The following is a 16,448-nucleotide window of genomic DNA, read 5'->3' on the forward strand; positions in this document are numbered from 1 at the left end:
AAAAAAACGAGGATAAAGTAAAAGAAAATTTACTGAAAGAAGAAACAAACTGTTCTAAATGCTTAATTTATGGAGAAGAGGATAAAAGAAATGAGTATTTCGGACTGTTAGTGGCTCAAGAATTTAAATATATACGGCCATGTGTGCGAACGAGGTGTTATGAAGAAATTTTAAAGTATCTACGGGAAGCAAAAGGCCAACATGTTGATCAACTGCAACATGAAAACACTGAAAATTAATTACTTTCATTTTATTATATATAGATTTTTAAAATTTCCTGAAATATTATTAGTTAACGTTTTATTTAATATTGTAGAATTGATCAATACAATTTATAAAAATAATTTATTGGTATTACTTACATATTTTCAAAAAAATACGTAAAAACATATTTTTTTGGGTGATTATGGGAGTTTATGGGTGTTTATTGGGTTTTTACCAAAGCACCGGGTTTAAACCCGGTGCTTTGCCCATCTGTAGTTGTGGCAGGAAAACCGTCATTAAAGTCATGACGTCAGCAGTTAACCCTGCTTACAGTACAGCATTAACTTCCAGTTCATTACACTTAGGTATAATTATTATCAATATTCAACAATAAAACTGCACAATACAATTTATTATTAGCTACTTATTCAGTTGTAATCGGTTGAAATTTCTAAGTACAAAATATTACAGAATGTACTGTTTCTGTTTAGCGGCAAAATTAATAACCCTAAGACAGAAATACATTATGTAGATTACTATATAAATCTCTCTCTATGAAAATCTATCATCTTCGTACATTGTAAAAGTTTAAGTATAACAAGTACGAAATCACCATATTTTAACGCTACCACCTTGACTTACTTAGAGTTTGGTTTAATCTATTTAGAACGCGCGTGGCTTGATAAAGTCAATTCTCTAATTGAGCATCGGAGCCAAGCTAAACTGGCACCCACCATAACCTTGGTACGGCACGAGGTCGCCCTACGGAAGCCCTCCGCCCGCCGCCTGCCGCCCTACGCCGCACGCCATTTTACAATAACCTCCTGAATTAACTGTGAATATTATCTTCATCGTTTACGAAAATCCACTTTTATTGCTCTATATTTTTTCTACATGAACATTTTGAATTGGACATTTCTGTTCGCCTTCCTTCTTAATACTTATAAATTAAAATACCTGATTGCTCATATACTAAGTACTTAAACATAGGTATACTTATAGGTACATCTTTCGACATCACGTTTTTTCTTTTATTATATCCAGTAATCCATTACAAGAAGACATTAAATTTTATCTATAAGATCATCGTCTCACCGTAAAAAAACTTTAATCTAATAATACTCTAACACTGACTCACAGACAATATACAATCTAATCGGTCATTGTAGATAGTTTAGAAGCATTAAATTTTGCTCAGGAGTTCTTTATTTAGAATATCCATAAACGACTATAAGGACAAGAATGTATTTTCCATGGGTTGATCATGGAAGATATCTTATTGGCTGTAAGTGATATATAATAATATTTTCAAAATTCCATATAATTTTCAGAATTATGAAAGCCTAAATAAAAAAGTATTTGTGTATTCATATTTATAAAAAGGATTAATAAATTGATCATGCCTATATTTACGTCGAGCCCCTTATTGGATAGATAAAAAGATCCGAGTGTCAAAGTATCTTTCTCCATAGACGCACTTATTTATTTTTACTAAAATAATATTTATCAATGTAGAAGAGTTCGTAATGAAATGATGAAATAATACATAGAGTTATAATATTTTATAACAATTAACAATATTTTTTATTCAGGGAAGTAATTTCTAAACTTATATCTACTACCTTTACGCATTTTTCTTTATTTTGACGAACAATTAACATGGTTTTGTTGCAAATATGTTTGTACGTTTGTGAACAAATGTATTTATTTGGTTGAGTATTGTTTTGCAGCGTAATTGTTATTGTTCATAGTGATCCATCTATACTATTATATTGGTTTAAAATAAATACAGAAGTGTTACGAACCTCCTTCTATCGTCAAGTAGTTTGAATATTAACTTTTTTTCTATAAACATTATGAAAACCTATTAATTCTTACCGTAATTTTACTCGACCATTATTCTACGCCAACAACAATACGGATACGGCGTTAAGTAAACGTAAACACATTTAATTTTAGCCTGTTGATCAGTCGCTGTCAGCATATGCCATATTTACAGCTACAGGAGACAGTAGATATCAACATGTCGCGAAACATAAACTGCCATAAGTGTTGCAGCTTGTGATCTCATTATAATCAAAAACCATGTGTTCGTTTTTGGCAAATTTTCAAGTGAATGTGCAAATGTGTGAAGAGCAATACTCAATTCTAAGGCAAGGACGCACATTTATTTTTATATGCTATTCTTGATGATGTGTTTTCTTGTCCACATTTTATGAGTTTACAATCTTTCACTAATCAGAATAAAGTGTAACAGTGACCTTATATCCAACCTTCAATTGTTAACTTTCCAACAGTTATTTCGTAACCTTCACATATTTCCTTGAACTTACTTTCCCGCGACGTATTTACGAAGGCACTTTCAGTATTAGTAAGTTCACTATAATACGGTAATTTATAATACTATGTATGTATTCATTTTTATTTTTATTTAACCATTGATTATATTTAACTATCTATTACCAATGGAAATAATAGAAGTGTTTTCACTTATAAGATAAATTGAAAATTCCACCAAGTACCAACAATTAACAGAATTTACTTTTATAATTTATGAAATCTATATCAAATATACATATATTTACAAAAGTTTCATTAAAGACAAATCGCGTGGCCGTAGCCAATAGTTTACGGTACCTACGATATACCTTGCTAGGCCTCTGTCTCTACGACGTGGATCTCTAACAGTTTACCATTTTTAAAATATATTATACTTAGTAAACAGTTGTGTAAGATACAACTAATGTAAAATATAGTAATTGTTATTATAGAACAGATCGGCCACATTCGGACTTTCTTTATAGCTTGGCGGTTAAAAACTTGTCTTTATATGTTTTTTGATGTATTTTGTATTCAAAAATTTATTTTAATGTTAGAATAAATTTCCATAAGTATAAATGAAATTACTTTTATTTAAAAGTAACATACAGATATGCAGTTCGTTCCCGACTATCCACTCGTACGAGTCGTATGATAAAACTATCAGATTACCTACATATTTAGTTGACAAGTTACGTTTATACCTAAGTACATATTTATAAAAATATCAAATTATCAGTAGATATACAAAATTATCAATTGTTTTAACATTGATCTTAAGCCACGTCCAGAGACTAGTATCCGGCCGTGCCCACGCCTACGTACTCAACACTGATTAGTTGTTTTTGTTTTGTTAGATTTGTCGCTTTAGACACGAATTTAAGATTCACAAATCAACAATATTTATGATCATAATTTGAAAATTATTTTGTTTATTTGTTATCTCTTGGCACTTTCACGATTGAATCATCAAAGAATTTGGCATACACATTGTATTTTTAAATCATAAGTACTGTATTTTACACCATTATCATTTTTTATCCTTATTTGACACTTATTAGATAGGTAATAAAATTGCTCCCTTCCTCTTTTAACAATAAGGCCGCCTATTCTGCATCTCCTACATTATTATTCTTTATTTTATAATTATATTAAGATATATTAGAGATAACTGTAAAGAGTATTATTATATAAAGAAGGACTTTAGCTACTTTTTATATCAGTAATACAAACGCAACTAGTTATTGTTATAAAATCTGACTAGGTCAAGCTACCTATTTGGTATTTCAACATTATAACTACTGATATTATCTATCTATTGTATAATTGTGCCGGAAACGATAACAGATAGATATTTACTTAAAAAATTTCATAATTTGTATTAAGTAGACAAAGATATAACTAAACATAATAATTTGTTTTGTATCAAATAATAACTTGTTTTATATATAGATAAATAGATAAATATGACAGATTATATTGATATTTGAAAAAGCACTACATGTGCAATTATATTTTTTTATAAAATTTGCGTCACAAATAAGCACTATTTAATTACTATGGACTGACATTTTTCAACTGAGTTCCCTATATTTGTAATCTTAACAAATAAGTTTTTTTTAATAGGTGATAATGAAATGGTAACTCCGCCCGTGCTATCGGTATACACTGGCGGGGCACCATTGAGGGATGATAGGTAAGGATGAAGCAGGTCACTTAGCCCATCGTGACGAATTCAACAAGAATTATTCTCGATGGTTTCCAGAGGGAACCACGTGGAGGTCGACCTAATAGGGTATATTGCTTGCAATGGAGCCGTCAAACTCCATTGCTAGCAATCCCTTTTCCCAAAAAATAAGTATTACAAATGCGATAGTGTTTGCATGTCCTTCTTTCAAGACAAATACATAGAGCAACGAATCGAGGTAACTTTGATAATTATCCTGTGGTTAGCTTATTTGTTCCAATTTTATAGTTTTTAAATAGCTTACTTACTTACATATTTATATTACAAACTAAAAAACTAAGCACAATAATTCATAATCTCTATGTCAGAAAACTTTAAAAATATATGGCAGTAATTTAAATACACATATATAATATAATAGTACCTTAACAGTTTTTCTAATTTGGATTTTTATCTACAGATTAAATATACCAGGAATACCTAACTGACTGACCAATCATGAGGAGATAACACTGCCATTCAAGAGATGAATTATAAAAACGAATGAAGCAAGATATATGTACATATAGTATAACAAAAGAATATAAAGACTTTTGATCTAAAAATGGACACAGAGATTATCTCTGTTCACATTTTAGGCAGCAAGGCATGAAAGTAGATTTATAAATATTCCTGATGGAAGATGTATCAGATGAGCTAAGATCTAATTTGGCATAAAATATAATAAAACTGAAGATTCTAAACATGTTTATCTCTAGAACTACCAATGGATTTTTAAAAATTCTTTCTGCAATTTGTAACTCATTTATTGAAGAACGTTATAGGCTTTTCCATTTATTATAGGCGAAGCCACGGGATTCAGATAGCTTGGTATATTTTTTTATAAAGTGGTATACGTTTATTTATATAGATAAACACCCTATAATAGACATATTAGTTACTAGTGGACTACATAATAATGAAATTTGCAATGCTCTATTGGTAAGAAGCTCATGAAGAAGACAAATATTCATCACTAACCAGATTTACTGGCATCTTTGATGAGATCAGAGATAAGGTCATCGCTGACCTCTATTCCGAGGTTACGCAGCATGAACTGCAGCTCCGCCGGCGTCACGTGACCGTCGCTGTCCCGGTCCAGGAGGCCAAAAGCTGTGCGGAGGTCTGGAATAAATGACAAAACAATACTTAGACATATAATTATGCCCACTTATAGAATGCAAAGACATAACACCACACTCTTAAGGAATGGCAACTAATGATATTAACCAAAGGCACCAAAGGCACCATATATATATATATATATATATATATATATATATATATATATATATATATATATATATATATATATATATATATATATGTGTGTGTGTGCGTATTTATTTTTGTTATTTCCAAAAATATAATGATTGTTACTGCTTTTTTTTTTATTAGAGGTATGCATATTTATGGCTTGCGAGCTTTATATTAAATCTCATTATTACTTCCCATTAGGTACAATTCAAATTGTATTAAATGCGAGAAAATCATAAAAAACAGAGGATACAAATAATAAAAGTACCTATCTATTTATTTGTGTCCCAATAGAGATATATAAACATATTAATATAAATTCATTAGTTTATAACTTACAAAACGAATTGATGAACATGAAACCGTAAAGAGCTCTCAATATAGGAAGATATTTCAGGATATTTCATCAGTACAAGAGTGCTTTAATTTTTTATAAGTTTTTATGTAAAAATATTATGAAATTTTACATATAATAAATATTAAAGAGAGAAAGTAGGTGTATTTAATTTATTATAAACACATTATAATGATGCTAAATGAGATGTAAATCTAATTGAGAGTAACAAATTATTTAAAGAAAACTTTTACTTCATACTCTTTTATTGTAATAAAATAATTATGTAGGTACTCACAAAATTTGTTATCCTTTTTAGACATGATAATTAGATACCTATATATGTAGGTACTCACGTCAACAGAATTTAGAAACGAACATTATTTAACTGTAATCTTACTATAATGATCTGTAGTGTATCTTTCTCACGAAGTAAGTTTATGAAAATGCCAGCCTGCCATCGCCTAGCATCACATAACAAAGACAATATTGACAAAAGATTAGTATATCATGCTTTTCTTATCTCACATCTCTTAATATTCATAAACATCATCTTATATAGGTGCGTTATCATCAATAACAATATATGTATTACCATTTTCATAGAGTAGCTTAGGACTAGACCGTGTTAAAAATATTTAAATATTTTTGTCTGCTCGTTACTGACTACGTACTCATTGACAGCGTCTTATAACTAAATAAAATTTTAAACACACATACATATTTCTCGTTTAAATATATTTCTTTTTGTAAATAAAATTTTTCGTAAAAAGCATAAATAAAATAAATAAGCATATTTTTAATTATATGAAACCAGATATCAGTAATATATTAAGTGTATACGACGTGGCATACGCCAGTTCAATACTAGATGCATTGAACAGGCAATAGAGCGGAATGACGCCTCAATGTATTCTTCAGAGATTTGGCTATTAGATGAAACCAACTGACAAAGTTGAAGATTAACACCAATGATATAAGTTTCGCCACATATGAAATTTTGAGTAAGATTGAGAAGTTCTATGCACAGTTGCATACAACGTCGTTAATACGCAAAGAGCTAAGGTCACCCGACACTATACCGATGATATCCTGAGTATCAGTTTGCACGAGATTGAAATGACTTTCAAGCAGCGTAAAAATAGTAAGTCACCGGGGAAGAACGGAATTACGGTAGAGCTTCTAAAAGCGAGTGGAAAACTGATACTTGTAATCTTTAGAGGCTATTTAATCCATATCGGTGTTACGCCCGAGGCATAGAGCAGAAGTGCGGTAGTCCTGTTCTTCAAGAAGGCTGATAATACCCTATTGAAAAACTATATACCGACATTCCTTCTGAATCGCGTCTACGTAATTTTCGAAAGCCATGACCAATCGTCTTACACGTTAACTCGACGACTTCCAACTACCCAAAATAGCTAATTTCTTTAATAGAACCAGAGGGAGACTTTATACAAAAGTCAATTGCTTGGGTACCTCTATCCTATCGTGTTTCAACCGTGAAGCAGTTGTGTTTGCATGGCTGTGTTTCTGTTTGAAGGGTGGAATATGACGTGAATTTACTGGGTACAGAGGAATAACACCTGAGTCCTCAGGAATGGCAACGCATGAGGGTATCATGGGCGAAACAGTATACTCTGTTATGTCCATGGTACTGCTCATGTCTGTAGGCGACGATTACCACTTTCCATCAGGTGGGCCGTCAGCTTGTTTGCCATTCTAAGTTGTATAAAAAAAATTAATATTAAAATTTATTACCATAAACGTCATACGCTACGGCAGATTATACAGAAGACCGAAGAGTATAATCTGCCACTATATCTAGTGGTATAATAGTGACTATAACGGTCAAAACATGGGCGGTATTACAATCCCTCCAGCGGTGCCAAATTTACTTTGCTAAATGCTAAATGCTAAAATAAATGCTAAAATGTATGTACAGTAGTCCAAAACCAAATTATGAAACCCATCGCAGTACAGAAAGATGTAAAACAGAGTAACGTCATATGCACAAAACTCTTCTTTAAAAACTGTTTTCAAACTCCTAGACTGAGAAAGATATGGTATAAACACCAATGGCGAATACATTACCCACCTTCGATTTGTCATTGATAGAGTAATCAGAGATTTTACCATTCCTTAATATATGCTCAATGACCTCAATATTGCTTCTCTGTAAGTAAGTTTTAACATAGACAAGACTAAAGTTATGTCTAACGTTTATGTCGCTGTTTACCAGTTGTGATTGGGAATACTACGGTCGAAGTTGTCGACAAGTATGTACTCGTATACCTGGGACGACTTGTCCCACTCGATAAGTCCAATTGCGATTGTGAGGATAACCGTCAATCCAACTCAGCTGGACAGCGTTTGAAAAATTACGCCATATGTTCTCCTCCAAAATACCATAAAGTTTGATGACGAAGGTCTTTAACCAATACGTGTTGCCAGTGAGTACCCATGGAACCAAAACATGGTACTACACAGTGGCCCGTATGCAAAAGCTTTAAGTTAAGATTGTTTACGTTACATGACGAGGTATAGAAAGAGCTATAGCCCGGAGTTTCTTTGCGTGATAGAATCCGAAATGAAAATATCCGCAGAAGAACCAAATCGACCGATATAGCCTGAAGAATAAGCAAACTGAGTTGGCAATGGGCTAGTCACATATGTCGAAGAAACTCGACTACCGTTGGGAAAGAATGGTTCTTGAGCACAGGCAAACGCAATGTAAGTTGATCCCCCATTAAATGAAGCGACGACCTTAAGTGCATTATATGGAGCCAGTGAATGCAGAGGGTTCGGGACTGTTCTTTATAGCAGTCAAGGGGAAAGCTATGTATAGATATGTGTAGATAGATAATGGCTGATATGATGATGATGAATATAACACCTACATATACAAATTTTAAAATTTTTATTTTAACACATAATTTTATTAACCATCTATGCTTCTAAATTCAAACAAATATTATATATTATTTATTGCACTTGTAAGTTACATATAAAATAATGTATTTATAAATGTTGTGAGCGAGGGTGGACTTATCTCTGACAGAGATCTCTTCCAGTCAACCCAGTACAGTAAAAAAGCATTTCGTTAGCGGGCAACTGAAGTGCTACAACTATTAATACATAAACAAATATACAGTTAAATAAAATATTAAAATATATAATAAAACCAAGTTAAACTGGTTTCCTATCCGACTTCGACGTGATATGCACATCCTTTCTTTCCTTTATAACATACTCAATAACCCTAATTCTCCATCGTACCTCCGCTCCCGGTTTAAATTATTACCACCACCAGTCCGTCCTAAACGCTCCTGTCAACTGCAGTCCAGGATGCTTGAACTTCCTGTGTGTAGGACACATTTTATGGGCAACTCTTTCTCGTATCGAGCTGTCAAGTTATGGAACAAACTCCCTTCCCACATACAAGAGAGTCCCTCTATCACCTCTTTTAAAGAAGAGGTTGAAATCACATTTTCTTTCCCTTGAGTAATATTTTTTTTTTTTTTTTGTATTTTTCTAATTGAACTCTCAAATCTTAAAATCATTAAACGAAATTTCTAATGTAAGTAGTAAGTATATTAATTTATTTTAACATATATTATATAAGTAGGTAGGTATTGTGTGTATTTATAGTGTATGTATTTATGTAATATTTTATTATATATTTTAATATTTTATTTAACTGTATATTTGTTTATGTATTAATAGTTGTAGCACTTCAGCTGCCCGCTAACAAAATGCTTTCTTACTGTACTGGGTTGACTGGAAGAGATCTCTGTCAGAGATAAGTCCACCCTTGCTCACAACATTTATAAATACATTATTTTATATGTAACTTACAAGTGCAATAAAGAATATATATAAAATATTACATAAATACATACACTATAAACACATATAATACCTACTTACTTGTATAATAAATGTTAAAATAAATGAATATATTATATTATGTTGCAATTAGTAATAAATATATTGTATTTTTAACATGAACAAATGTTTGAACCATAAAAAAATCTAATACAACTCTATAAATTATAATACCGATGATAAAAAAAAGTATTCTACATTGTGTCAATAGGAGTATGATTGAATTTAAAGGCTTGGAACGAAAAGTCTTAAGATTTGAAAGTGCAGTTTCTTTATATATAATGTTGTTCACTAAACACTAAAACAGCAACTAATGATGCAATTAAACACAATGTGGTTCAAATGTTAATCACTAAATAGTTTGTTAAAAGCTTTCAGAACATTTTATTATGTTTTTTAATAGTCATGTATAGCTCATAAAGTATTTTAAACGCGTTTCTCGCTATCACGCTAGTCCAACTCCGACTTTCTTGGCCTAAATAATATAAAGAAAAGCTATTTATTTCAAAAGATATATTTTTTTAATCTTGATCACCAGATCGTTGGCACCGTTTAAATCTTAGTCATGGTTTGTTATAAACTAAAGTAAAATTAAGGAAAACGAGCCAAGTAACAAGAAAAACTCAGTTCCACGAACCCATTTCACATTATATAGGTGATTGATATTTTGGGAACTATGCGCGGAATACCATGGGAGAATAGTCTCTACCTACTGTTTACATGATCAATCATTGCAGTTAAAACGTAAAATTACTTTCAGAATTCGGTTTCAAATTACGAGAAATAAGCTGTAGTTCTGGTATAATAGATTTATTTGTATTAATAAAATCTTATTTGACTTAATTAAAAAAAAGAAACACTTAGGTAATTTGGGTACATTACTACTCTGAAATATCTTATAATGAAACCGATATTAATATAGAACACAATGCTTTACTTATTTATAATTGAACTACATAAATATCCTCACAACTATAATCTCTTGGGGAATGAATGCTCAGAGGTATTTTGTCGACTATTGCTGTAGCGGTGAACATACAACTCGACTTGTCTACATTTCGAATTACTGATATTTTTAGTCAATTCTTCACACGATTTTACATTTGACATATAACTATTATAGTGCAGTTTAAAAATTAAATGATTACCACGGTTCGTAACGATCATGGATATCACCTAATAAATCAATCGTCTAATAACATTATGTAAAATGAGCGATAATAAAGTATGTTTCACATACAATTGTCACAAAGTAAACAACCACTCGTAATAATCCTCAGTCACGGTCCACGGCCATTGTCACTGCCTTGCTGCATTGCCAAATGCATTAGTTTCCCCTATTTATATCTACAACACTTATGTGAATTGTTTATCGATGCTACCGAATGATAAATTTCTTTATCTTTCTATGTATAAGATAATAATTCAATCGGAAGGTGAATGGTAATAATATTAAATTCAACATATTTTACTAATTAAGTGGGTAACATTAAGAGATTGTATTGGGATAGTTGTAGTTTTTCTATTTATTAGTATCAATAATTCAGCATATAGGTAAAACATAAGGATGCCAGAATAATAATGAGATTTATTGTGAAGTATCATTTCCTAAACTTATCTCTAAAATTAAAATTTAAAGCAATAATTTGGAGATACTTAAGTAATATTCTTTATACATTTATGTAAAAAATTCTTAATAAAATATAATTAAATATTATTTTAAAAAATTCATCCTTTATTTACTATACTAATAAAATATATATATATATATATATATATATATATATATATATATATATATATATATATATATATATATATATATATATATATATATATATATATATATATGTGTGTGTATATATATCGGAAAATTAATATATATTTTATCTATTAGGCGTTTTGATTTCATCCGGAAGTCTTTTTCAGGGTGATTACGATAAGTCGCGACATGAGTGCGAGATGAAACTTTATGAAGAAGAATTTTATGATCATGTTATTTTACCAGACGGAAACATTGACAATTCTCTGTATGGAACCTCAGTAAGTAATTATTATATTACAAATTATATTCTTTGTTCTTCAGTCTCTTGTATTTCTTCCTTTACCTAAATATGTTTCAGTTTGAAAGATGATGCAATACAACAATGAAAGACAGGAATTGCCTATAAGAACTGATACTATAAATAATAAGCACTGCTGCGAAAGTCCACGAGAAATTAGCTTGGCAGATGAAAGTACCTATATGTACATATATTAATATATGAATGACCTGCGCATTGTCTAATTAGCAACTTAGTATAAAAATTTTCAAAGGTATACACTGTCAGCTTATCTTGTTTATATGCATGATGATAACTCAAACTCATTAATCATTAACATTTTAACTAATGAGCAAACAGGGATAACGGAAATTCTTTAAAAGATTCTGATAACGACTTAATATTTTTATGATATCGGATTAAATACAAAATGCCTCTAGACAAGAATAATTGAGTATTCCATAAATCGATGCCGTGCCGCATGATGAATGAACGTCAACATGGCAAACCCAGCATTAAAATCTTAAAAAATTACGATTAAAAAAAGGCTTGTAAACATTCTAAATAAATACAGATAAGAACTATTGTATTCTATTATAAAGGATAAACAAGTCGTGTCTCGCGTCTTTTTTCAGTTAGATGTGTGATTTATCTAAAATTCAATTTAATCCTTACAGCTGTTTAAAGAAGGTTGAGTAACAAATATCTTTACAATCTTTCATTTTCATTTATTTGAAGAAGTTATAGTGCAGAACCTTGCTGATACAGAATAACCTTAATTTTATCTATAATATAATAATACGATAATATAATTCTATACATATATCAATGAAAAAAGAAATAAATGAATCACAATTGCATAATTGGCTGACTTACCAACACAAAATAGCAAGTATCTTTTATCTATTTCAGAAGATTTAATGAAAATATAAATAAACAAATTTGTTATTAATATCATTTGAAGAGTAGGTATTTCGTTGATATTTTCAACAATACTTGGTTATCTTTTCTTTAAGTTATATTTAAACCTACTAAATTTAACAAACAAAATTTAAATACTAATTTCTTTTTGTGACAACAAGTAATGAGAGTGTTGGCAACATATATAATTTATAAAATGTATAATACAAAATTTACACATACATTTTTTTTCTTCTTTCAACCGACTTTTTGTGGTGTGAAGTGCATGTCTCGCTCTGTATTTCATTTATATAAAATATAAAAATAATTAGAAAAGAGGTCCGGTTTAAATTTATACAACAACATCTCTTTGCAACCTAGTTTCCGAAGAAGTCGATGTGTTCTCGCTCATAGTTTTGCGGTGTTCTCATCAAAGAGAAAAATCTTCGACTATCTAGGAATACAGAATTAAATAAAATATTAATAATATTTTGTGATACAATCCAGTACTATAAGAATAAATAATCCTAATCTTTATTCTTAAGCCAGAATATCCAAACTAAATAAAGAGAGCCAATTTAAAAAAAAATTGTTGTCTAAATTGGTCCCACCTAGACTGCACTTGCGTTGTAAAATTTTAAATTTTGCTGATAAAAAAAAAATTATTGATAACTTAGATTTTACCTGTATATTTTTGCGTACGTAAAACATCACTCCGTTGTCTTAATATTTTATAACTGAAGTTTGTATCTGCAAAGCATTTTAGATCAATTTACATAATAAGAGATATATCCGACCATGAAGTTTAAAGTGTACACTTATTGCGATATCCAAGGTGTTGTTCATGTTTATAGGTGACGGTTACCATCTTCCATCTGATGGGCATATAGATAGGTAGCACAATCACTATTAGCTATGACGTAAGAATAGCTAGTAAGTTGAAATCGCATTTTTTTTAAATATGTATGTAAAAAATGTACTTACATATTATAATAATAGTAACGTTGCACTTTGGAAATGTAAAAAAATTTGTGCAATGTCACGTCCACTGTTGTGTACTTGCATATCTAACAACGACATAGAAATCTTAATAGGTACGTGAATACTTAGGTTTCCATTTTTAAAGTGCTGTTTGTAGATTTAAATTGTTAATTTTTAATAAAAAAAAAAGTAACTGAAAGGTAATGAGGTATTTTAAAAAAAGAAATTAAAAAAGTATTCGAGATCATTCCGTTCAAATCGTAATATTGTTAAGTGAAGATAAAACATCTGTTCTATTAAAACTGTACTATTTACTAGTATGTTGAGTGCAGCTAAATAAAATCAAATTATTAAAAATAATAAATAGAAAGCAATGAAAAAGATATTTCTTATTGCATATATTGGTCACATGAGAAAACTCAAAATTTCAAATAATTTTAATCTTTATCGCTCTGAACTTCTGAATATGTTTTTAATAGTCAATGAGTGGTATTTCGCTTTTATATAAGTACTAACTACATCCCACTTTTTCCGGCTACGACAAAATCAAAATATTCTGTTTTATCTAGGATATGATCTACTTGTACATTATCTTTCAAATATATATATTAAAATTCTATCGAAATAATAGTGCATAAAGTTTACAAATCACTAAAATTCAAACAGTTTTGTATGAATTATTATTGTTAATTTTTATTTTTCAACTACTAATTACTATAAATAATATGTCAAGATTGTTTACTAAATATGCCGACTAATAAAATATAATTTATATATTAGTGTTTTATATAAATGAATATTCACTTACTATTGAGCATTGCTTCGCTAGGGGCTGGCACCGAAGGCCGATCATCCACAGGCGACTGTTTCTTCTTCTTTTTCTCGTCATCTTGCTGTAAAACGAGATCACTTTCGTTATCAGACATAAACGCTATATACATATGTCTAAAATTTATTCTATGGCCACCAGGATGGCTCACTATATTACTAACAATGACTGTAAGAAAATAATATGATACTGATACTGTTTTTTTATCAATTTGCTGACCTTATCAATCTAGTCGTATGTTTTATCGGACTATTGCTTGCTAATCAATAAAATGTAGATATCCAGCGTTTTTTAATAATATATGTGAATGTAGGAAATTTTCAGATAATATAGTGATCAAGTAGTATAAAACAATTTCTTTTGTTTTACTAGTCATTTAAAAGGTTATGTTGTGGCGCACTAAAAATTTGTAAAAAGAGAATGCCAATAGCATCTTTAATCTATGAAAAAAATTACCAAATTTAAACTTTGTTATTAAAAATGTGTTTGAAAACTCAGTTAGAAGTTAGGATTTTTTTTTATTAAAATACTAATATGATTTATAACATGCCAAGACGAAGAATATAAACGGTTATAAAGTAAATAATTCAAAATATTTTAAACTTAGCAGGCTTTTTAAGAATGGCAAAAAATTAATATAATAGCCCAATTCAAAGGAAACATCGCTGTAATACCATGGATTAAACATGGGTAATATCGATACTAATCCAACACATTTTATATATTAAATAACCGATATTCAATTTATCTGTTATTGGGCCAATATATAAATATTGTAATTCAAATATATTGATATTGCTATATATATATTACCCACCCCTACCATGGGTTTTAGGAACATTGACTGTACTGACGCACACGAAGCTCCACGCACATTGTATTATGTGTAACACTTGAAGCACAGTATTAAGATGTAGTACCTACTCCGTCTTCCATACATTACATTCCATACATCGAAAGACTAATGTTACATACACCTTTTATGTCAACCCAAAAGCAACCCATTAGTTGAATCATAGTCACAACAGAAGCCAATAGTTTGAATAATACACAGATAAGTCAGTCCCTAATTATTGTTTATTTTTAAAGACAAATTGAAATTGGCACTTTTTCAATAGGAATGTGCCATTTGATCAGTTATAAGCTGAGTCATACCTGTAAAGATTTCAACTAAAGCTGTCAATTTCAATACAGATACAATACTAGTATCTTGTTACATAGTCTACCCCACATTATACGGAATATAGGTATACAAGTATATAAATTTAAGAATAGCTATTTACTGTATAAAGAATTTAAAATTATAATATTAAGGCACACAATTATACCAATCACTCGTCCCTCAAGCTACAATTCCCTGTATTATGCAGAACTAAACAATGAACGCCTATAGGAATGACCCAGAACCAATTCGGAAAAGATGGTTCACAAATTGACCTGTCCGGTAATCGAACCTAGGACCCCATTTTTACTAAACAACATGCCCACTACCCACTGCGTTATGGAGGTCACCAAGTATCGTCGTACTTTGATAATAGATTAGACAATTAAAAATAATAATGTTTTTTTGCACTATTGTAAATAACTATCATGGTTTTACAAACGAAGAGTGTGCGCTGAACCTTGCAATTCTACGAAATAGTAATACTACTACTTATACTCTGCTATTAGTTAAACTGTCATTTTTCACGTTTTATTTTCACTGTACACTAAAATAGTGCTTTGTACTGAAAATGACATGCATCGAGAACAGAGAAACGAAACCTCGTTCTACTGCACGTTCTGTATTTTAGTTTTAATTCCACCTATCTACGTAAAAACTACCAAATTATATTTAAAAAGATTTTCTAAAGATTAAGGTGCTATTCATTTATTCATTCAGGCAACAGTAGCTGCATTCCATTAGGTGGGCCATAAGCTTGTTTGTCATTATCTAGTTGCAAAAAGTATTTGTAATATAATTCGTTACAC

The 16,448-nt window shown here is 30.2% G+C and overlaps 1 protein-coding gene across 5 annotated transcripts in view; it reads right to left on the minus strand.

The window, feature by feature from the left end:
- LOC113520481 (calcium-binding protein E63-1) overlaps window positions 1-16,448 on the minus strand; it is a 42,141-nt gene that overhangs the window by 8,478 nt on the left and 17,215 nt on the right. For 4 of the 5 annotated variants that reach the window (XM_026905807.3, XM_026905812.3, XM_031910447.2 and 1 more), the window contains exons 3-4: window positions 14,457-14,541; window positions 5,231-5,374 (exon numbers count right to left, since the gene is read on the minus strand). In XM_026905807.3, coding sequence (XP_026761608.2) covers window positions 5,231-5,374; window positions 14,457-14,541 — 229 coding nt within the window. Of the gene's footprint in view, window positions 1-5,230; window positions 5,375-6,138; window positions 6,291-14,456; window positions 14,542-16,448 lie in introns of those variants that run through there. The other variant, XM_026905814.3, reaches the window with a different exon arrangement.

The sequence above is a fragment of the Galleria mellonella genome, unplaced genomic scaffold (genome assembly GCF_026898425.1).
Source record: "Galleria mellonella isolate WM207_F2 unplaced genomic scaffold, CSIRO_AGI_GalMel_v1 utg36, whole genome shotgun sequence".
In the NCBI taxonomy this organism is placed as follows: Eukaryota; Metazoa; Arthropoda; class Insecta; order Lepidoptera; family Pyralidae; genus Galleria; species Galleria mellonella.